Source organism: Neodiprion virginianus, chromosome 2, assembly GCF_021901495.1.
Source record: "Neodiprion virginianus isolate iyNeoVirg1 chromosome 2, iyNeoVirg1.1, whole genome shotgun sequence".
In the NCBI taxonomy this organism is placed as follows: domain Eukaryota; kingdom Metazoa; phylum Arthropoda; class Insecta; order Hymenoptera; family Diprionidae; genus Neodiprion; species Neodiprion virginianus.
In genome coordinates, this window is record NC_060878.1 from 24,503,797 (window position 1) to 24,528,992 (window position 25,196).

At 34.0% G+C, this 25,196-nt stretch overlaps 2 protein-coding genes across 10 annotated transcripts in view; one reads left to right on the top strand and one right to left on the bottom strand.

Annotated features, from left to right (window-relative positions):
- LOC124298024 (venom metalloproteinase 3) overlaps positions 1-25,196 on the bottom strand; it is a 107,650-nt gene that overhangs the window by 25,613 nt on the left and 56,841 nt on the right. For all 9 annotated transcript variants that reach the window (XM_046749574.1, XM_046749572.1, XM_046749570.1 and 6 more), the window contains 7 exons: positions 16,535-16,598; positions 12,587-12,798; positions 6,519-6,608; positions 4,659-4,863; positions 4,382-4,511; positions 4,060-4,189; positions 1,091-1,233 (listed from right to left, as the gene is read on the bottom strand). In XM_046749574.1, coding sequence (XP_046605530.1) covers positions 1,091-1,233; positions 4,060-4,189; positions 4,382-4,511; positions 4,659-4,863; positions 6,519-6,608; positions 12,587-12,798; positions 16,535-16,598 — 974 coding nt within the window. The remainder of the gene's footprint in view (positions 1-1,090; positions 1,234-4,059; positions 4,190-4,381; positions 4,512-4,658; positions 4,864-6,518; positions 6,609-12,586; positions 12,799-16,534; positions 16,599-25,196) is intronic.
- On the top strand, positions 1,233-4,353 carry LOC124298040 (homologous-pairing protein 2 homolog). The gene is made up of 2 exons (XM_046749597.1): positions 1,233-1,472; positions 2,782-4,353. Exons 1-2 carry the CDS (start codon positions 1,323-1,325, stop codon positions 3,232-3,234), a joined length of 603 nt encoding a protein of 200 aa, XP_046605553.1. The 5' UTR covers positions 1,233-1,322; the 3' UTR covers positions 3,235-4,353.

The window sequence follows — 25,196 nt, forward strand, 5'->3', positions numbered from 1 at the left end:
GATCTTCGCATGTGCGCTGGTGCATTTAAGAAAAAAAAGGATACGTCGTGCATTAAGGTCATGAAGTACTCCTACCTTTGCCGACCGAGCAAACTCCGCGTTTTTCTTCCTATATTAAATAAACAAACGAACGAAAAGGGCTCAAATTTCGAAGGTGCATCGCTCTTTCGTAGCAGAATTCGGGAAGGTTACTCATATTCTGAGAATCGTAAAAAAATGTGTGGTTCTTTGACACGTGTTACTATTCCCACAACCAAGGAACGCTCGGCCGTGCGCCTAGCTGACCGTGAGAGCATCTTTTATTTGTGAAATTATTGCAATTTGTAATACTTGTATAGCGGCCTCAATATTGCATGAAAACCGTCTCACAATGGCTCATTTTGCTCCTCGTTCTTTCCGAAATTGCGCAAAGTATCTCAGCTATGCACTTTTTGGCCCCTGAAAAGAGGGAAATGTGACAACAGTAATACGTTTCAAAAAACTACACATTTTTTTGACGATTTTCGGGATATGAGTAACATTTCGGGATTCAGCTACAAAAGAGCGATGCACCGTCGAAATTTGGATCCTTTCCGTTTGTTTGATTTTATAATACAGGAAGAAAAGGGGGCGAGTTTGCTCGGCCGGTAAAAGTAGGGGTACTACATGACCTTAAGCCCATGAGGTCCTAGGGAATGGGCGAGACGCCTGCGGTGATCGAACGGCAAATAGTCCCTGTGTGAATCCCACAAATTCTTTTGTATTAAGCTCTAGTTTTTTCTCTCCGTGCATACTTTCACACACAAATTTAACGTGGGATTATTAATATTAACACGTGCTCAGCAGTTTGAGGAATAGTTGAAATCGCATCCTCAACTTTGTGGAAACCAGTACAACAAAAGATTCATCGAATAAATTTGCATACCTAATAATCAAATTTCGAATCGAAAGTTGAATAGTAATGCGAATAGTTTTGCGCTCAAATAAATTTGTTTGCACATTTGTTTTGTAAGATGATTGAAAAATCGATACGAACTACTTGAAGATTGTCGTTTGTTATTAACCGGTATTGATTTTGTGTTTATTTTGTTTCAGAAGTGAACACTCTTACTTTGTAACCGCTACTGCAATGTCGTAGACCGGAAGTCGCCTTTCGCGGAAAAGGTATTTCCCCATATCGGTCAAGGCAGCTGCTGAATCTATAGCATCTCGACCAACGCGATTCTGTTCCAAATACGGCGTAGCGTCTCTACCCTAGAAGAAAGAAGTTTCATTAATTGCGCCAAGTCAAAAACAAGGCTGCGGACGGTTCAAGTCTTCGCTTTACTGCGACGCCCAATGAAATGGCTACGAACGCAGTTTACCAATTTCTCAAAGTCCAGAACAGGCCTTACAGTGCGAACGACATCACATCAAATTTGCAGGAATTCAGTAAAGCCAATGTCCATAAGGCGTTAGACAATCTGGTCGAGAGTAAGAAAATATTCGAAAAGGTGCGTACGTCAAAGTAATCAGGAAAAGGTGGTAAAAAAAATTGGCCAAAAATTATTTATCAAATTATTATATCCGTAAGCTGTTAAGATATGTTTGACAATACTCGAGCTCGTCTAAGTTGCGGATTGCTCAAACTCTGAACGGTGCTAATTCGGTTTATTGATTATTCGGAACTTTGAACGGCATTCAATAATACAAATATACAAAATATTGTAATCACGAACCAGCGTTTGAATATCGATGCAATATTTCTAATGGCTTTAAGATGGTTTCAAATCTAATAGGTTGGTTCAATTCCATGCTTTGAGGCCCCATTTTGTTGGGAAAAATGTTTCCTACAAAATATTTTCGTAGATTTTTTTTAGTACATGGTCTATTCAATATTGAAATCTGTTGATCACAATCAGTAATGACACAACGTTGTCAAATTAAACATTCAACGATAACAGCGTTATAAAAAGATGGTTTCAATGTTTTGCTAGAAAATCTTCTGAATAAAATGAAACATCGCACAGAGAAATTAAACTAATCTCCTGAGTTTTGACTTATTTTGAAGTAATTTGAAATGAAGCTAAGCTTTTGTTTATAATTCCAGTATTCTCTACTTTGATATTGACAAATATATCTTTATAGCTCACAAATAAAACGATTTGACAAATATTTTAGTAATATTATTTGCGCCAGTGATAGTCAATACAAATGAAACAATATTCCTACCATGTAATAAAAATAAATCTGAGTACATTCGAACGACAAAAGCTGAGATATCAATAATTTTCGAAATGATTTTATAATTAGAACGTTCAATAATAAAACCCGAGTGTTTTTTTCATCTAATTCTAATGTTTTTGAGCTTATTTTGCTCAACATAAGGATCTCAAGAGATCGCCGAAAAATTTTTCATCAACAATTACAATGAACCATGCCTATTTTAAAAAAAATTAACACCGCTGAATACTTGATGTAACTCTTTATAATTCTGGTTTTATCCATGTGATAGTTTTATGTTCATACTTTCTCTTTATGTTCTCCGAAATTCATAAACTAATAAATCAAACAGTGTGGAAACACTCTGGCATTTAGTCCCTGTCAAAGTTTATCAGATCTGTCCATTCTTGGTACAGAACAGATCCAATTTTTTCACACCTGTCAAAGTTATAGAAATTACTGTTGATTTGAGTGAAACCTGAAATAATTCATGTTTGCTTTGGACGAATTTCTATTTATTCTCTAATCAGATAAAAACTATAAAATAGTATTGTAAGTTTCTTCAAAAAACAATTATGGATTATTTTCCACTTGTTCCAGATTTATGGGAAGCAAAAAGTTTACTGCATCGTTCAGGATGGAACGCAGGAGCCAGAAGAATTTATGCGAATTCAAAGGGAACTAGACCTTTACTTGCCGCAAATTACTTCGAAGAAACTGGAACTCGAACGAGAGCTTCGTTCAAAAGAAGCCGAACTTGCAGCGCTGAAGTCAAGCTTGTCTCTTACTGAAGCGAAAAATGAAAATACTAGACTTTTGAATTCAATTAAGAAAATGGAAGATGAATTGGAAACCACAATTAGCAAAAATGGATCCGAAAATTTTGGCGAAGTGAAAACATGCTTGCTTAAAAAAATTGAAAATTATACACGCGAGTATTCAAAGAGAAAACGACTCTGTGCTGAAATAATTGAATCTATTCTTGAAGGATTTCCTGGGACAAAAAAAGGCCTGTACGAAGAAATCGGCATTGAAACTGTAGATTTGGGATGATTCGTACTTAAAAAATTAATACTGCTATCTTATTACGATTTTTATTATCTCTTATTTCGCTTTTTCACGACGAACTTGGAGTATATTTATTTTTAGCAAAAAATACTGAAAATGTGTTTTTTTTTTTGTCGTTTAATTCAATATCCTCGACTTTTTTCCCACAAATATTTCTGAATACTTTACAGTAGAGTGTGGAAGTTTCGAAAAATAGTTTCAACAGTTTTTGAGTAAAAAACTAGACTAAACGCAACATTGCAGAACAGTCGGTGACTCGATATTTATATTAATTTTTTTTATTTTAAGCTACGATAACCATCGCACAGTAAATTTTTCCTTGAGATTTTCACTGACAATGGATTATCATGTAACATTTTTGGTAATTTTTTTAATATCATATTCTCACCTGTCCTTTTTATTTTTTATTTTTGTTTTTACTTTGAAACTGTAAAGATTACCGTTCCACAAAGATTCTTCTAATATCTGCAAATTTCCGAAAATGAGACAAGACAAGACAAAAACTGTAGAAAAAAATCTATGGCGTTGAATTCGTCGTAAAAAATTTTCTCGTCTTTTATTAGCTAAAATCATCCTACTTTCCTTTATTCAATGAATAGAAAATTATAATATGTATTTTGTAATTCAAAACTCTTTTCAAGCAGTTTAATTTAGAATCAGAATATAATAAAATAAGATATTTTTTAACGTGATATGACAACCTGAAAGAGTATCACGTATGTTCATATGTTTGATAAATAAGTCGCTGTAAGTTTTTAAGAAAAACAAAAGAAATATAAATTCTAAATTCGTGATTAATTAGTAACTTACTCTTGAAATAATAATACCCGCGATGCTGATGCGAATTTTTGGACCCTTCAATAATTTGTATCTCAAGTCAACTCCATTCCAGAATGAGACGAAGTACCTTTTAATCTGTACATTATCTCCGCCGTGTAGCCTAAGAAAATATTAACGCTCGAGTATTAATTACAGATATTATATGAGAGGAAAAATGGTGACGAAAACTTTTCACATTAAATATCTTCATTTTGTGAATTGCATATTTTTGTATGAAATGAACCATTAATTCTGATAGTACATTAAATGTGAATTTGATCAAAATTTCCGGTTGTAAAAATATTTCATTTACCTGTACCCGTCGTAATCTACGATACACAGGATTTCCGGAAAGATGGCGTATGGCGCTTCGCGCTTTGATCTACTACCGATCGATCGTTTCGATCTAAACCTCTTTCCCAGACGATCAGGCTCCATGAACGCTGAAATACAAAATATTAGATGTAATCCTGATTAGATTTCCAAAGGCACGTTGATTAATAACGCGTATAATTCATTTCTACTATAACATTACTAAATAAGGTGAAAAATGTTCAGAATGGCGGTAATAAAATACTCGAAATACCCACCAAAATCACTGTAATCGTCGTCTTGCAGTGGCTGCGATCTCTTGTAAATGACGTGATGATGTGTGTGCTTTAGGTTTCTTTTCGTACGTGTAACGTCATCCTGCTTTGATTTCCCGTGCTGCGAATCTTGCGAATTTCTCACAACATCTTTTAAAATTCGTTTTGGTAACGGTCGTATCACTAATTCTGACCCTATATTTCCTTCCTGTAAATAATCTTCAAATTATCATCCATGTCTAGGTACATTAATTTCGTGGTTACGTGAAATAAAAAATTTAATTATTTTAGCCATATTTATTTAAGGTAACTTAAGAACGCAATTTTTGCTTGTCTCGAAAGCGCAAAATACGGCCGTGCTGGTTTTAAGGTTATGTAGTACTCCTGCCATTACCGACCGAGCAAACTCACCCTTGTTCTTCCTATATTAAATAAACAAATGATCGGAAATTGTTCAAATTTCGACGTTGCATTGCTTCTTTGTAACGAAATTTCGGAAAGTTACTCGTTTCTCGAAAATTGTCAAAAAAATATGTGGTTTTTTCACACATGTTACTAATCCCACATTTTCCGCATTTCGGGGGCCAAAAAGTGAATAGCTGAGATACTTTGCGCAATTGCGGAAAGAATGAGGCGTAAAATGAGTCATTGTGAGAATGTTTTCATGCAATATTGGGTTCGCTAAACGAGAAGTAGGAATTATAATAATTTCGCAAATAAAAGATGCTTCTTACGATCGTGTGGTGGAATAGTAACACATATCAAAAAACCACACATTGCTTTGATGATTTGCGTGATCTGAGTAACTTTCCTGAATCCCGCTGCAAAAGAGCGATGCACCATTGAAATTTGAACCATTTCCGATCATTTGTTTATTTAGTATAGGAAGAACACGGGTGAGTTTGCTCGGTCGGTAATGGTAGGAATACTACATGACCTTAAAATCCAATATCGACTATCGACATTTGTTATCAGGTCAATGACCTGCTATGAAATTTCGCTCACGTGAGAACATGCTTTTCAACTTTAATATGCTAAAATACGAATGTTCTCTGTCGTAATCGATTTTGTAGTTGAACCAAACACTTTATGCAACATTGAAAAGTGTTCTTTGTTGTTCGGTATTTCCTGGGTCGCCGTCGTCGTGTATAAGTCCATCAAGATTCGGTATCGAGATTGAGAGATGCGGGAGGCGCGTTAAAGAGAGAGTGAAAGTGAAAGGTCAAGACACTTTGAGTCACTGATCAAAGTGCCTTTTAACAATGTGTCTGTGCCCTGTAAATTATTACCAACAACCCGAATCTCCGGTATTCCAGTCCTAACCAACCGATATTTTTACCTATATCGACATATTATTTTTAGATTGCAGAGAAAGCAGACGAATCGTAATTGTTGTAGTATATTTTTAAAAAACGATTCATGATTATTTGACATTTTTATAACAATTTTTTCCTGAGTTATGAACTTTCAGGAGAATTTTTATTCGATTTTTTCAACCAAATATAATTTGAAAACGAAATGAGATACTAAAAACAAGTGAGCATATGTTTTCTTCGTCTTTAGTCATGGGTTCAACAAAAATTACGAAATGAAATTGTTAATTAGAAACAGTTGACCATGAAATTTTACGAAAATTCACAATATGATAAACAATAATCGCGGTAAATTTTTTAGAAAATAAATGCTTGTTTCAACAAACAGCATGAAAGAAAGAAAATATGAAGCGTATCAAAAATTTTGATAACAAAATCTTGTCCGAATTTAAAAATAATGCCCCACCTATTAAAAACACGTTATAAAACTATTGCCTTTTGATACAATGGCGATTCGAGACTGAATTGAGAAATACGGAGCGCAGCTTACCACGAGAACTTTTCCATTTTCATCTCGCCGAAGGAGAATGGACGCCATGTTGCTCCTGTCTTGGTAAATATCGCCTATATCAACGCTTCCCTGGAAAATGAAATAAATTTCATTAAAGGACGCCGCATCGATATTTCAAAAAAACGCAAGGTAATTCTTTGGTCGTGAAGAACGTCGGAGTGAGAAAGAATTTAAATTTAGTTAAAAACCTTAACATTTTTTTCATGACCGATGAAATCTAAGTTTTGAGCTAAGAAAAGCTCCTTAGATAGAGAAAAAACCACTAAAATCCGTTTGTTCGTTCTCCAGATATCGTCCGAAAAAATAATTGATCACACAGTTAAAACTTTCGTAACATGTATACCACCTATTTTTCTTATTTATAAGAAGCGAAAAAATCTGTTCCTCAGAAAATTTACACAACGAAAATTTCAAGCCACGAATAGAAGATGAATGTTTTTTTTTTATATATAAGTTATAGTTCTTTTATTTAGAAGGTAACTGAAAACTGAAAGGATATTACTTTTTAATATCGATTAATTAATTACTCATTTGTTGACATACACACTGTATCAGTTTTTGCAGCCGATTAATTTATCTTGCAGAATTATTCTCAGATTGCGTGAAAAACGCAAATATTGAGAGAAAAATTCAATTTCTGAAACATGTTCAAAACATCTAAAAATCGTCCATACAGTGTTTCCTTACTCAAATATAGGCATTTTGAGGTAACATTTTCATTTTAAAGTGAAGGGGTCAACCATTTGTTATCAATTTTTCTAAAGTAAAACAGCCGTAACTTCTATTATTAAAAATTGTTCCACTCCCGTTCATGGTTTGAAATTTTATTTATTTCCCATGGAATTATTAAAAATAATTGAATCATGTTTTTTTACTCAAAAATGAATGAAAAATAAGTTATTGAAAATGAAACAAATTTTTTTAGTGAACTTTCGTGAGAAAATGAGATTGAAATCTCCTCCTCAAAAAATCGATTCATAGTATAAAAGTGTTTCAAAGATTTTGTCCAGAAAAATCTTCAAATATTTAGAAAACAATTCTGAAGCATTAAGAAGGTTGCAATACCCGTCAAATTTTAGCAAACCTCTGGACCAGTTTGTGTCAGAGTTTTGGATCGCTGTAGAATTTCTAACAGTGTCCGCGGAATTGGGTGAAAATTATGAGAAACGCCGAGAGTTTGCCGTACAGTTTTCATAATCTTTCAATTTTATCGAAGAATAATGCATAGAAATATATTTTCACCCGCAGGTAGAAAACAAAAGTGTTGTAAAAACGTTCTACCTGAAGCGTGAAACCGGCGATAGAGAATCCCGAAAATAGCGATTATAATCATGAAATATATTGCCTAAGGTTTGAACCGTGATATTTAATAACTTTCCGCGTTGCCCAAGGCCATTTGTTTGTACATTTATTATCGGTTGGAGAATAAAAAGAGCAAAGCCGTAAAGCATGTAATGTATGCCGTGATTTTTGTCAACTTTGCCTCGACTCGGGAGTTTCCAGGTGCAGATGTAGGCAGCCGGTATTTGCAATGAAACGTGCCGGTGAATGGTAAAAGTGAAAATTCCGTGGCCAGATGCGTGACGGAAGGAGTGCGCGAAACAAGCGAAGTAGAAATACAAAAGGCTTAAGTAATGTTCCAGAGTGACGTCACAGCTCTTGGGAAGGAAAGAGAAATCTGGCATTCATTGCGAGTTCGATGATTTAAATTCATTTCGCGTAGACGCGTCGACGTTTCCTTGGAAAATATAAATGTCGGATGAATTATCAAGACGTATAATTTCAAGTTTGTAATAATTTATGCACCGAGATTAATTCATTTATATACTCTGCTGAATAACTATTTGTTTAACGAAGGTCGGAAATATTTTGATAATTTTGTTTCCACAAACTTTAATCGTTCGTCATTTTATTCTAATTACTTTCGCGCTGTACGAATAATTTCCAAGATTTGACACAATATTTTACAGAAGGTTTTCTTCCGATGTGTTCAAAGTACCGACTAACATATCGATATTCCAGGTTAATTTTGAGTAAACATTGTAATTTCTTACAAAAGTTTCTCCACGGTCGATTTATAAGGAAGATAGGTAATAATAATTTGATAATTTTTTAGAATACACTGTCTTAAAAATAAAGATTCGAAAAAACAAACAATTCTCCATATGCTGTATTTTTCTTCCGTCGCTATCCGCGATGATTATACAGAATCAGATGCGAAACATTATTGGTAAGTACCGAACTGCTTTTCGATATATAATACACTAGCAGCCCATCCCGGCTTCGCACGGGCATATAATAATATTAAGTAATAATATAAATGTTATTTTTCTAGAAACTCACTGGAAACATTGTGTATTTTCTTTTATTATATTATTATATGCCCGTGCGAAGCCGGGATGGGTTGCTAGTTAATTTTATAGCGTCAACAACACGTAGTAATTATGCCGTTAAAATGTAGCTTATATGACACGTTCGTAGATTTACCATAGCAGCGCCATCTATTGATTACTTACTCAACCCAGTCGAAAGGTATCGACATCTGTTAGAATCATTCGGAGTTAACAGATAATTGTGACTGTCAAATAATAACAGACAAATAATTAGCAATATATTATAATTGCGACTATAATTTGAGATTTAAACTATCCTATCTCTCAAGTTGGATCGAACTGCACATGGTGTGCGTATTTTATTATAATCGGTTAAGTGGTTTAGGAGTCCATTGAGGACAAACATCGTGACACGAGATTTATATATATTAAGATATACGCACAGAGATTTCGCAAATAAAAAATCCAGTTCTCTTTCCTGTGCTCAAAAATCTTGCTCACTCAGTATATGAATACCATAATTCGTATTCCCAATTCACACCTCTTACTTTTGCTAGGTGAACGAAATAGTTTTTTACTTCTGTAATGTAACACATCACGGTGCTAATGCCAAAACGGCTCATAATTATTTTACGCCCTTTTGGCTTTAGAGAGCTATCTAAAGCCAAAAGGGTGCTTTTTTGTTTGCCAATCGTTCCGTAGACTTCTTTTCAAGCTAAAGATTGAAAAAAAAAATTTACAGGGTGTATATCTAAGTTTGAAGCCAAAAGGGCGTATATATTTTTGTCAATATTTAGCTTGAAAACAAGTCTACTGAACGTTGGCAATGAAAAAAAAAAGAAATATACGCCCTGTTGGCATTAGCACCGCGATATAATATTAAAATATGTATATTATGTATCTGACGTTCCAATCGAGCAAGTTTGATCGTGAATTCAAATTTCCATGTTTGAATTTCTATCTTAGATTTCTCTCGATTTCGAGAGTGATACCTAGTTAGCTATTGTAAGTATGAAACGGTGAAATTATGGCTAAATATTGCATTGATTCATAATTTCGTTTGCTACAAGAAGACTTTGCAATTTTTTTTCAATTTCAATCTTTACGGAGTGCGGCGTCTAAACCTTAGATTTGAATCATGTACTTGGCATCAAATCTGATTTTAATATTTTTTGTACATCAAGAAAATATTTTTGCGGCTAGCTATTAGGGCAGTCATAAAAGGTCATTTTTAATCCCGACGTTCTCCGTTCCCCCCCCCCCCCTCCCCCAAATATGCTTCGAATAATTAAAAAATAATTCCCTAATTTTTTTAGATTTTTATCTCAACTCTAATCCGTGCTGCCATAGGGTTGATATTCCCATTTAACCCATTCACCGGAAAAGTAAATCTACCAAACGGACTTCGACGAAATTTCAAATAAAGAGGATTTTTCTTTGGTCGCTGATTACGAATCTGAAATCGAAATTTTGAAATTCAAAATGGCGGATCGAAGAATGCTACCAAGTGACTTTTGGGATGTTTGTCGGCCATATGGGATCCGCCATTTTGAATTGGTAAATTTGCTGTTCCCTTAAAAAGGTTTGAATAAGGAAATCAGCTCTCTGACAGCACGTGTTTGAGTTGAGATAAGAGTCTGAAAAAATTAGGGAATTATTTTTGAATTATTTGAAGCCAATTTAGGGGATAAGACAGTTGAAATTCAAAAATAATCTTTTTAAAGACCGCCCTACTAGCTATTCCCATGTTTTTCGAGATGAAATAGAAATTTATGCAAGCATTGATCGTTTTAGTGTATTTGGCGAATGGTTTTCGCACTTGAGGTGTTTTTGAGGAAACAAGTAAGATTAGTGTACCAGTTATCGATGCTGTCCCAATTATTGACCTTTTTTTGTTGTATCTGTTCGATCCATGTAGTTCTAAAATTATCAAAAAATAAATTGGCAGTGTCTAACCCTCCAGCAATTGGTTTTAGTCATTGTTACGTCCTCCAGACCTTAGATTCTTTTGCCAGACCCTTACAGCTACCTTACACCCTGAATCTTCTTCTCATCATCATCTCACTCCCTCGGTTTCCATACCGTATCAGCAGAATGCTCCCTCTACTTATCCACTGCCACTAACCAGTCCTTTGCATCCTTCCCCCCCAAGTACTTACTCTTAAGTCATTTTTCATTCGGCCAACATCTAAATTCACCTTTCTTCCGATGCACTCTCCATATCTTTGACAATAAATCAATTATATACTCTGATATTGAATTCCTCAAAACAATAGCCGCTCGTCGCGATCTCAATCATTTATCCCGTAACATCATCGAGAAATTCATAATTTGTGCCGTTGATTTATCATTTTGGAAAATGAAAGGGCCAATAATTGGGTCTAAACGTGTCAATAACTGGTACACGTACTTTAATATCTCTATGAGTATACCAGGCGAAAGACTTATGGGATTTGCCTTTCTTGTCCATCTCTTACTTCTCGATCAAAGATATTTTTGGGGTTATGGTGTTTGAGTTGGTAAATAACCTGCTCGCTGATAAGATTTAGATAAAAAAAGGAAAAACTAGGTGCATCTGCATTTGAGTGTTCATTTGCCTGAGACTGTTACGGTATGGAGTATATTATTACTGTACTTGTACTTTCATCTGTGATATATGAATATGTTTTCAAATCATGAACCCTTTCTAATATGCATACTATACATACAGAGTCAGATGCTTATGTTTAATTCTCGGACATTCTTCGTACCTGTGAATTATAATTGTGAATCACGAAGTATGTACAGTGAGGTGTCTTAAAAAGAATTCAATTTTGATTTTTCATTCTCCTACCCCTCACGACTTGAGGTTTGATAGAAAGAAACATCCTCGCGAAGAGGGAGCTCTGCAAAAACTTTTTGGATTTATTCGGTTAGAAATTATAAAAAATCAGCAAATTTAGAATAAACAAAGTATTTATTAGATTTTTTATTCTTTTAATTTGAAGTACAATCCCTGTGATGAAATTTTTCCTTCGAGAAAGTTGGTCATAGACGTTAATTGGCTGTTGACGGGAAGAGAATAATGAGCAGCGGCTTCCACTTAAGCTACAGACCTCCCTCTACGCGCGGGTAATTTGTTCTATGAGAACTCAAGTTTTGAGGGGTAGGTGAATGAAAAATCTACATTTTCTCTTTCTCTTTTTGAGATACCCTGACGCACAGCTTGAAAAAAGTAGGTATACACCGAGAAAACCAAGCATTTGATTTGCACTTATTCGATTCATGTGAAACGGTCAAACTTTGACTAAATTTGATTTTACCAAAACAAACTGTAAGATGATAAATTATTCAGTTGGATTGACAAAGTTTAACTGGATCTGTAAAAAAAAAGCTGTCAACTCAATCGATCATTACAGTGATCGATTCCTCCTGGGCAATGAAAATTGGACTCATTCGATTAAAAAATTATTTATTTCGCAGATGGAAGGAATTATTCCATAAGGTCCATAAAAGTCGTTAGCTAGTTGAAAGTGTGAAATTTCCTGAAACGAATTAAAAATTTCAACGATTTGTTACTTCTTCAAGTCTGATAACTTTCCTTTTAGTCTGCAACGAAAAATTACGTCTCGTTTTTATTGTACACGATACTTATACAAGTCTTAAATCCGGCTAATTGTAAGAAGAACAGGACAAAAACAAAACAATGTAATTAGAATATTTTCTCAGCAGTACCTCGGATACGTCAACGTAATGAAGACCGTCTGGTTGGGAACTGTTTTTCTCGACAGTCCAAATCGGCAGATCCTTCGCAGGTAAAAGGCCACGTGTCGGCTTTAAGGAGAGATTGTAATTTTTTCCGAAAGCTTGAAGCTGCAATTCGGGCTCAGAATTGATGCTCCTCTTTGGCAACGTGTGGCGAATCGGTATCACCTCGTATTCAGGCACTGAAAATGATCGTGAGAAAAAAAAAGTTTTATTTTTTCTGTATATTTATTTGTTCTTTTTTTTACTTTTTTCTCAAGATAATGAATTAAACTTTGTTAGTTGTGTAATTTTCTTCGACGTTCTTGTTATTCGATTTATCCTTCCAATACTCTCTGTCTTTCACAAAAGTGAGTGAATTTTGAAAATTCGTGTTTCGACAATCAGCCATTAAAATCAATTCGGGTTTGTTTTATTCAAAACTATGTAGATCGAGTCTTATTTACATGTTTTCTTACTAACATCTATCAATAGGAAGCATATTTATTATTAGAAGGTTATCTGCAATAACTTTAAGGTTTTATTAGACGGGTATTCTCAACCAAAAGTGAGTCTCGGTGAGAATATTGAACACTTCGCGAAGAGTTAAAAATATGAAAAAATGATTCATAACCAAGTTAATAAGACAATTCGTTTTGAATAATAATAATGCTACAAAGTTGTTAAGAAATTGTTTAAACAAAGATTTATGTAACAAATTTTTAGTGAAATTTTTTGATTTCTACAAAATGAATCTATTGGTTATTCTGAATACCTATGAATTTTTTTGGAATTTTTGGCGATTTTGAATAATTCCGTTTTCCAAAATTTTCTAACGCTATATTTATGAAACAATTCGTTACATACCTCTAAAATTTCTTCAGTGTAATGTATAATCATTTACGAAACCCTATCCAAAAATTCAGATCTTTGATCCGTTTTTCAAAATCGCTGAAAATACCAAAAAAATGCATAGGTATTCAGAAAACTCAATATATTCATTTTGCATGAAATTTAAAAAATCTCATTAGAGATTTGTTACAGAAATTTTTTTTCGAACAATTTGTCAACATTTTTTTGGCATTATTGTTATTCAAAACGAATTATCTGATCAATTTGATTATGGTTGATTTTTTTTGGATTTTCATCTCATTACGATATATTCTCACCGAAACTGATTTTTGGTTGGGAATATCCGTCCAATAAGACCTTAATTACTTTGCTGGGTTACAGGTTTTGCCAACTGATTTACTTCAAATCTACAAACAGTATTTTTGGATAGTTTATCTTCTTTGCCATGACCCCATCTTTTTAGGTGTCGAATTTTTCATTTGTTAATTAAATTAAAAATTCGTATGTCTTGGACGAAAAATCGAATTTCAGCTTTAAGTGGCGGTCATTTTTCTGAAAAAAAATGTAGATCACAGAGAATAAACTATCAATGAATACTGTATAAATTTGTAAAAAACTGGTTGAGCAGTTTTTGAGATGTGGGCACTGCAAAATATGACACCGATCGAAATGGTTTACTTGTTCGATTTACATACTTTCGAATAAAACGAACCTAATTGAATTGAATTGAATAATTGACTGTCGAGGTATAACTTCCCAAAATTCACATTGTTTTCCAGCCGTCCACTCGTATACCTATACTTTATATAATATATTGGGTATTCTACGTAAAATAACCCAGTCTGTGACGCTGATCATGTTGAAATTTCTTATTTTGTTTGATTACACGGCAGTCCTCACCCGAAAAAGTACACAAAATTGTTTTTAAAAATTGATTTTTTCAATAATTTTTCTCTAAAAATTATTCGAGCCCTCTACGAAAACGATGATCAGACAATTTACACAATTTGTAAGATATGAAACGATTATTTCAAGCCTAAAATAAAAAAAATGGGATCCGAATTTTTCAATTTTTTTCAGAAGGATTTAAATTTGTGATCTTAATAATTTCGACATACTTACTTAGACAAGTATTTTTTATGGCCAAATTTTTCTAAGGTTTCTTAAAATTAAATCATAATACGGAAGATACAAAAGTTTTTTCATCTAATTAAGTCGAATTTATTGGGAAAAAAATGCGAATGCTCCTGGAAAAATTGAAAAAAAAAACGGAATCCCACTTTCGGTTTAGTCTTTCAATCTTCGTTGGACGTCTTAGTATTTGTACGCATTTCTGCAAAAATTAAATAATTCTTTTTCAGTTTTCTTGTATAATTTTCACAAAAAAATTGTTAACTCTAGTAGGTCACGCCTCAGTAGTATCGCATAACGCTCACACGGGGTGAAATTCACGACAAACGCAATATGTTGCTTCAAAAATGAGTTCTAAAAATCTAAAAAAAAAATATTTAGTCATTGGTTAAGGATCGCAGAAAAATTTCACTCAGTTTTCCTCACCGAAATTAATTAAAGAAAGTGCCAAAAATGTCGAAAAAAGGTCTTTATTTCGCATGAAGAATTGTGCCACGAGGTCCATTTCCACGACTAAGGGATTCTACGAGGAGTTTGACAAATGTTTGGGGTGAAATTCACCTCCAGTGACCTATTAGGGTTAAAGAAGGCTTTATACACTTTTGTTGATAGTTTATGGAGTGAAGTTTATACCGTATTGTTCACGAAAATGAAAGGTTCGTACAAATGTTGAAAGTGTCCAAGTTTCAAATGTACGTAATTAAGTGAAAAAAGTGTGTAAAAAAATTCTCAAATGATTATTTTGAAGCTAGAGACATAAACTTCAAAACGCATATTGTGCGTTTGGTTTATACCAGTTTTTTTTGCAAAGATATATCTCTTTAAGGCGACTCGCGTCGAAATTATTGAAAATTAACTTCTAACTCAAACGCCTGCATGGTGCAAAATCATTTATTATCCATTTCTGCTCATCTTTTTGTAAAACCCGTTTTTCAAATTTTAACGAACATTGAACGAAATTTCTCGGACAATTTTTTTGCGATTCATGAAAATGAATGATTGAATGATATAGCCCAATATGTAATAACTATCCTGAAGCTCATACCTCGAGCTATAAATCGATTCATCTAACACTTTTTTAAACCAATTGAGGCAAATGCGTTGAAAATGCGTCTTTTTACAGAATACTTATAATTGTGAGAAGGTAATTGTGGGGAATGAAAAAGTGGAAGTCGGTAATCTTGGGTCTTAGGGGTCGCTGAAAGCAATCCAACATCAGAAGTTCAAAATTCGAAATGGTGGTCTGAATATGGTGGACTGAAAATATAAAAATTGCTGATTCGCGCCTATTGGATCCATTATTTTGAATTTTGTAAATTTGTCAGATCTAACCCCATTTTTGAAATCAGCGACCTCGAAAACCCTTATATACCCAGTTTCAAGGAATTTGACTGCGAGGAAAAATTTATACTTCAAATGTTAGTTTTTGTGAACAGTGTAAACGAAAAAAAAAATGGACAAGACAAAATCTCAAATCGCCAGAGTCACAGTAGGCTGGGTGATTTGGCACGAGATACTTCGTCAACAAACACACGTTGCACAACGCCGACTCTAATGGGTCAATACTCTCGCAATTTGCAAATGATACGAATTACGCAGAAATTGCAAGACTGATGGAGATGACATGCGTTGTTTAGAGCTACGAATAGGACATTTTTCTGTCAGTCAGTTAACAGTTTGTCGTCAACGTTCCCACGAATTTCTGACAAATGTCGACGCGCAAATTTTTGCTTTTCGCTATTTAACTGTTCTGCGATATTTGACGAGTAAATATTGATTCATTATCGGAATGATTCACGACAGTTGTATTACAAATAAATTTTGCTTCGCCTTACGAAAAAAAAATAGCGTAAAAAAAAGAAGGAAAAATAAAAAACCGCTGCAATCAATCTTGAGTGTAAATTCATGGGGCACGTATTTATAATTTACGCTTCGACTGTAATTTCAAATCATTACCCAAATCTTGTTGCTCGGTGTGGAAAACTGACAGCATCTCTTCCGTTGTCATGTGTTTGTGTATCTGGAACATAAATAATATTTTATTTTAGCTAAATAAAATTTGTCTTTTTTCATTAATTGTAATAAATTTTAAATGCATTGGGGTGTAAAATAATAATGAACTGTTAAGGCTAGCTTAGCTGCGAAAACATTTCAATTTTGGTATACATGAAAGTTGAAGAGCATCTTCTCGCGTGTACACAATTTCAGACCAGGTCGTCGACCTCGTAAGGTAAGCAAAAAAAAAAAATTCCAAATCGCATATATTTCTGTTGAAAGTCATTGCTTCAAAACAGATATAAATTTTTAGCAGACAGAGTTTATTAAAAAACAAATAGTAAAACTTTGCGAAGTTTCAAAATATCACAGTAAATCATCAGGTTCACATCGGATCGGAGTTGGTGGAACGGGTTTCAAGCAAGTTGATAGTAGGTTACAAAACAGAAGAAATCATGAGATGAATTTTTGCGAAGACTTTGTATCAATTGAAAGGGGCGGAAATAATTTTCAGAACCTTTCAAAAATTTCAGCGATCTTACTTCGAATTTGAATTTCTGATAGTTTTACAGTTCTTTTGGGTAAAACTGTTGAAAAATTTCGCACGATTTCTGTAAGAATATTATAGAAATACATGAATTTCTTTGTAAGAAAATTTTATTTCAGCAGATTTGTAGGAAAACTGATATTTTTGGCAATTTTTAAAAACATTTTCACGATCCTAGTGTTATTCCAAATATTCGTGTACCGATGCGTTCATACTTATTCAAACTGTATTACGAAAAAAAAAAAAAATAATAATTTCGACTGTTTTTTTTAAACTTTCCACTTCCTCTCAGAAATCCATCTCAGATCTTCACAACGTGGCACCGTAAAAAAAATACACAGAAGTACCAGGACTCGGATTTTTGCGGACTTGTGATGTGGATTGAAGGTTTGAAAAAATATGAGCTTTCTCTATAAATTGGTTTGATTTTTCGCACAACTTGGTCAGGAAACCGAAAACTCGGACCTTTTGAGATCTTCATTGAAAAGAGCAGTTTGCAAAGAACCAAAGCAAAAAAAAACACCCTAAAATTTCTTGAAATCCCTAAAACATGTTAAAAATAATTTGTACTTTTCCGGGAATAATATCAATTTTTTCTCAATACTGTCCGAAAACATTGTATCATTTGGAGTAAAAGAAAAATGAGAAATTTTCATTGCACTATCATTCCATGCTCTCGCGTCTCAGGTATCCGACCCTGTTGAGAAGATGTTGGTACCTTAATAGGTTACCAGTACCCATTAGCATCAACGCACACTAATTCATTACAAATTCGGATTTCTTTTTTTTTTTTTTACAAAAATTTAGTCCTGCAGTGGAATAATTATAAATATTGTAAAAAGCGGTGTATTTTGAATGGCGAACCTAACCCCCTTTCGTGATCGTTTCGGGCTAACGTGGAGAATTATTATTTGAAAGAGATTTTTCTTCATTTATTTTGAACTGATTCAGAGGGTGGCTCAGTCAAAATTGTCCCTGGCTTATTTTAAGGATCATCTTAATGTATACTTTCATGTAAGCTTATTGTTGGTTGATCACACTTTTCTAAATAAGCGTAACAGACCTGTAAGAAAAATACACGTAGCTCTCATTCGGTAAAGTTGATAATTAAGGATGAAATTGATTTTTTTTTAAAAATAAAATTGAAGTTATGTTTTTATTTTTGCCTACCTGCTCAAACTGAATTTACAAACTTCATATATAAACTGATTTCATTACAAATAAAATTTTAATATCGGGGCCCGTGCTTTGATTCGGCACTGATAATGGAAAGGTTTTAAATGTCACCTTACAAACGACAATAAAACCATTTTGCATTACAGGTATCGACGGTTTAAATCTTAATCATCGTCTGTGTTTTGAAACTAATATTTATAGCAACAAGTGTATCACACCTCGTCACATTATCCATACAATAAGATGTCAGAATGGCAGACCAATTGGCTTTTTGAGACCAGTTTTCTGGTTAAGAATTGGCGGAATGGGCCATACGTAGTAGGTGGATTCCTGAGGGAAAACCGGCAGAACTTGATTCAATAACATTCACCTGAAGTAGTCATATTTCAAGAGCCGGCGCAAAAAAAGAAGGTTCATAATGCAATCTTCTACAGAATTGATTATCTTGTTGGAAAATTTTAAGGGGTGTCCCCTGAATGTAAAATCAAGTTGAAAAACACGTTTTGTGAAACATCTCTTGAAGCGTGCATCGTACGACAAAACAATACAGATCGTTTTTGTAGATAATAAAATTTTCCACAACTTTCAAATTTTCATTTACAGCATGACAAACTTTTTCATTTTGATGAAAGATTTCAGGAACAAAAAAAAAAAAAAACAAAAGAAAATGTATGGGAAGTTTTATGTTCTACAAATTTCATCATCGCCATTTTTACTATTTCATCAACCGTTAACTACGTATATGTTTGGCAATATCGATTTTGGAAAAAGTTTGCCGCTCTATGTATAATAATCTATCCGCTATAGAGAAAAAAGGACGGTATAAAATTTGCAGAAAATTTTATTACCCATATACAAGAAAGGTTAGTGAATTTCTCGTACGACGCTACGGTTCGGGAGATATTTGATAATACGTGTTCTCCAAGATGGCGGCCGAAGCTCACGCCTAACACTTGAATCTACATTCAGGGAACACCCGAGAACATTTTCCAAACAAGAAAATCAATCCTGTAGAAGATTGCAGAAAAAAAGTCCCTGGCTCTTGGCCTATCACTTGTGCCTAGTTTGCGTACTTGGTTAGGTGTTTCATTTGTACAATCTATGACTGAAAGAGACCTTGAAACAGAAACACAGCCGCGGAGTCTGTGAAGCGATTGGAAACTCAACGCCACCGCACAATGCAGCGAATCGAATCTTTGCACACATCGGTGTACGTATTATGTTTAACGTGTGTTGAAACTCTTGCAGCCAGTTAGTCAATGGCTTCATAATAGGCACGCTGGCGAAATAACCAACGAACTGGGTAATCGCCGAGTTGCGATTCACGATTTTTAACTCGCATTGAGACTCGATTCGTTCGTTAGCTTTTTTTCTTTTCTTTTTTTTTCCCTTATGCGGTTGAACGCTGATTATAGAAAATTATTCATTAAAAAAAGTATACACCAAGTCTTTATATTACGTTATATCAGAATTATGCAGTGGATGTACTGTGAGAAATTTCATTAGTTATAGTTGCTAAAATATTGTAGTGAAATGGGTATCGTTTTGGAAGCGGTTTCAATATCTGTGGGAATTACGAAAAAATGTGGTGCAATCGAGTAACCACCCAGTATGAATATCTATTCTCGTTACTGCCACAAAACTAATTATCATTACGTACGAAGAACTACATCTTTCGGTTTTGGTGAATAAAAGGGGAGAAAAAAAAAACAAAAAAAAAAAACAGTCAAGTACGCTACAGAAACCACAACTAGAATTTTTTTTGGTGTGTATTTATTTATCTCTTTCTGTATTAAAGAAAATATAATATAATTTACGATTTCGTTTCTGAGCATCGCGTCTCCCATTATTGAGGAATTTATTAGAAGCATTCAAGTGGTTTATTCACCGTTTGCAATACTGCGCGACAAATTTGTTTTTCCCCACGCGTAGTCTGCAAAACATTACTTGGAACTTGTCTCATTTCGCCGTCGTGAATAAATATATATATATAGTACAGCAAATAAATATAAAAATTTTAGGTAAGCAATATAAACAGTTTCCTACGGCTGCGTACTGTTTGCGCATAAATTCGCAAAACTATCACCTGTACGTCAAAAAAACATGGATAAAAGACAGACTTTACGCGGCTTCTTTACTTTGAAACCGAGGAAAAAAAAAAAAAATAGAGCCATGAGAAAAACAACAAACATTACATGGGTAATTTAATTACACTTATACCGTGTGCATCTTTGTCAGAAAACTTGCAACTATCACCGCAATAATCATTTTATACATTGTAAAGTTTAAAAAGATAAAACGCGAACGAAAATAGCTATAATATTGATAATAATAATAATTCAACTCGACCAGATCAGACTCACGTCATTTCGAAAACCACCAGCTTCGATAACTCAATTTAATTGATCGCGACTCATTCAAAGTTGAAAAACCCCAGCCGAGTAAAATTTGTGCAAACAATATGCAAATTTAATTCTAAAATATCGAAAGAAATATCAGTGTTAATGGTTTTGCATCTGTATAGTTTAGCTATCCATAATCGGTCATTTATTGAAAAATAATTTGCAATATTTGTGTATAACTGCGTCGTATATTTACTTATTTAGTACAACTACGTTACAACTTTACTTATATGTGTTTTATTACAATGTGATTAAATCGCGGCTCTTCGATAAATATAAATAAAATATACCGGAGAATGGGGTTGAAAAGGTCGGTAAAGCAATAGAACATGACCATAGATTCCGATTCATTGCACAAGAACGATAAAATGCCGAGGTTATCGAGATCTTACGACGTGTGTTGGGTTTTATAGTTAAATAAAGCGAGAGAATGCTTAAATGATTTTGAATTTCTCGAATTTAACGGTGGAAATTTACTACGATTGATGTCGTCTGCTCTGTAACCGTTATTCGAAGACGAGTACAGGACCTATCTTCTTGGTTATTACAATATTATAAATTATACTTGAAACACGGACAAGAGAATCCGTAACAGACGACGAATCAGCTTTGTTTAACCGATCGTCAAAAGCTGGACATTATTTGTTAGAAAAAAAGAGAATTTGAAAAAAAAAAAAACGTTGACGAACCGATGAGGCGCGAATAATTGTTCTAACCTTCTTTCTTCCTTTTTGCCTTCACTCACGGTTCTCGGATTCACCGATAAGTTCACCAAACCGTTCAGTGGGCCAAAATTAAGGGGCAGAACTATTTACGGGAAAATTCATATGTTTGTATAATACAATACTATACAAGTTCAATTTATGTGTTTTTAGTTGAATCCCGGAGCCCAGAGATACTAAAATACTTGACAGTCTTGTTGAGGGAAGTCTGCAGATTAAGAAACCATACGATTTTTTCCAATTGAGTGAGGAATAAGGGAAATAACACAAAAAAAATTGTAAAAGATCCCACTTTTCACATTGCTTCTTCTATAATTTGTATTCCGAAATAAAAATATCCTATCTAGTCAACCATATTCGTTATTCATACATTTCTGACATTCGGAGGATTCAACTTCACTAACTTTAGACTAAAAAGAACAGTTCTATGGTGACTAGAGGGTTAATTACGAAAGAGGTTCGCAGTTTCAATTTTTCTATCAAGCAAGGAGATAGTTTTCTCACAAAACTAGCGAGAGCTAAATTCGGTTACTTATTCTAAGCCTTTGTTTCTCAACTTCTCCGGTTTCCACGCTTTTTGACTGGACTGTACGCCCGACACATGCCGAACGTATAAATCCTTGCGAAAAATGAGAACAGTACATGTAGATAGTTGTAGGTATCCATTACTACCGAGCTGGTAAGGAACCGTTATTAAAAGTACCACATCGTGTGTAAAATAGACTGCAAGACTACGCTTTCCCGGGTATTTGTTAAGTAGGTATTATACCTATACGTAGCACTGCTCTGACAACTGTACCAGAAATGAAAGTGAATGTAGCAGGCGTGCATCTTACTATATTATATTTTTCACCTATAGAATCAGTACACCAAGCTGCAGAGATATAGGAATGGCATTTTAGAGTACTGTGAAAACAACTTTGATGACACAGGTTTGCAACCAAAAAACTGCACGGGTTTTTTTTTTTTTAATGCTGTTTCTTACAGATTTTAACTCACTGAAACGGGAAAAAATATTCAAAAAGTTCCATCGCGTCAGATTTTTTCTAGAACTAGTGTTTGTAGTTTCATTTCGAGTGAAATTCCCGTTCAACTAGAAATCTGGTATCTTATTCTTGTTGATAACAATCCTATGCAAAAGTGATTTCTTAATTCGATTTAGTATGTATTAGAGTGAGACTCGAGAATAAATACAAGCAGGGAAACAGAAAATGGAAAGCGGAAGTGTGTTCGGAGGTGTATCGAAGAGAGGAAGAAAAGGTTTCATTGGGGAAAAGAATGAACATGGAATGTTAAATACATTTCGTAAAGAAATTGTTTGTTTAATTTTATAAGAAATATTGTTTAGTTCATTGTAAAAAAATTGTCGTTTTTTCATTATTGTTATGCTTTTTTTAAACAAAGACATTGTATTTTGCAAGAATATTGTACGCGATGGACGGAAATGGAACTGATTTTTGGTTTCAGCACACTAATAACATAATATTTACCAAAAACGTCTCGTGCAGCTGGAACAAAAATATTTGTTTGCAGACCTGTGTGATCGCTCAATCGACGTTTTCGAATATGCCTAATTCGTAAGCTTCAGATTTTCCTAACAAACGAAACTATTGACGAACCTTAGTCGACAGTTGATCAATTAAAAAAAAAAAAAATTGAGAAAGTACATAATTACACCTGAGCTTCTGGCTTCAAATAAGAGAGCTAGAGATCGTTACTAATCGTAAGCGAGAGCTCGGACTACGACGGAATCCGGTTGTCGGAAGAATCTCGTTAACTTTTATCTCTGGACTTTGCCCATTGGCAGTGAAATTCCTACAGCGGTGTGGGTTTGTATATTATAACATATACGTGACATATTACACGTACACAGTGCCATCCGAAATTTTGGGATCACTTTTGGGGGTTTTCGATCGGGATAAGAAGTTGGATCTCTCAGTCAAAGACAAAACATGAACGAATGATCGAAATCCCGTTTCAAAGTAGAAGAAGGCAGGTTCGTTAGATTTTGAAAAAAAAAAAAAATTATCTCCGACTCTGTTTCGCACTCGTTGCATAATGTTGATCGTGGTTTTTCTCCTTCTTTTTTATTGTGTTGCAGATTTCATACCTTGCAGAATCTCTTTTTATAATATAGACGCCATTATGGAAATACATTTTTCCAAATCACAAAAAGAAATTTCCATTGCTATTAGCCGAGAAATTACACATAACTTTGTAAAAGTATGAAAATGGTAGTTAAGAAAAAATAAATAAATCGAGTTCAACATTACGTTGTGAATGCATAGAGAATCCTTTATGGATCCAAACGTAGAGCCTTGGATGAAATCTACTTTTGAATGCGTATGGCCCCCAAGGATTGCATCGTTATTCATTGTACTTTGGTGGAACTGGATCTGTTTCCAGATGTGCTGGCAGACCAAATGTATTTGTGCTTAGCAATGAGTATGGATTGAAACATTTTTTTTTTTTTTTTTGTAGACAAACTTATTTTCGCCAGAATTTATTGAGGTATTTTTAAAAATGAATCTTGGTGAGTAATTGTTTTGCTGGTTTCTAGATTGCAAAGTAAATTTTTGTCGTTATTTTCCACTCTGATGTACTTGGCGCAAGGTTTTTTGGAGGTGCTTCTGATGAATTTCAGTACTTGTTGTTTGCAAGGCTATTAGTTATGCGTCTAGATTCATCGAAAGTTCTACAACTTATAAAAATAACTTGAACTAGTGTATGACGATCAGGAATGATTTGTTAGTTTTTATTCGCGACTATCAGTTCACTGATGAAAAATTTAGAAATTTGTGTAAAAATTCGTATCGCTAACTTTGCTTGATCGAAGCTTTTCGTACCTTGTGCCCCCACAAGATCAGTTATAATTATACTCTTTAATCTCTCTGCTAGTTTGGCTTTTTTCACGTGGCTATGTTTGGTAAATTGAGCACTCAATGTTATTTAATCGATCGAGCTCATTAAATTTGCACAGTTTCCAGCTACCCAAGTTTCATTAATTATTTAAATGTTTATCGTGGAATCTCAATATTGTCAAAGAATTGATGTTTTGATTAAAGTTAATTAGCCGGAACTTCAAACTGCATCTCGTTTCTGAATCTAACACCACGAAATAACAAATTTAGATGATAAACGTTACATGGCACAATACTTGATAATAAAAAGCAGCACAACATCAAATGTAAAATTATCTTACCACTGTTTGCACTTTTACTTTGAAGAGATCAACATTTAATTGCTTAAAATCAACTGACGCAAAGATTCTCTCTTCCATTGACGTTACCACAATTTAGTAGAAACATTTGATTTTAGATGCTGAAAATTTGCAAATTTGACGCCTTACTAAAGCGATATCATGAAACATCTTTTGACGCACCATGAAGTTTAATAAAGAATTTTCTCGTCAAAATCTACGATAATGGCGTTAAATCCTACGACTGCGTACTCCGAGCTTGGAAATACCTTCGCTGTCCGTGTTCAATTTCACTTCAGTGAAAGCTCGTACATAGCTTTTACATCGCTAGGATATTACTGATATCGCGAAAAATTCCTATTAAAAACCATATTGGCATGAAAACCTCGTGAAATGAGTTTCACTAATAAGTTTCGGTATCGGTTCATCTTGATGTACTCCGTTACGCCTTTACACATCCTTGTGATGTGAAAATAGATTTCTCAAAACAAAGCATTATATATTTCAAACAGTTTTTCACTCGGAGTTGTAATTCTAAGAACATATATTGATCATGAATGTTGTTAAAATAATTATT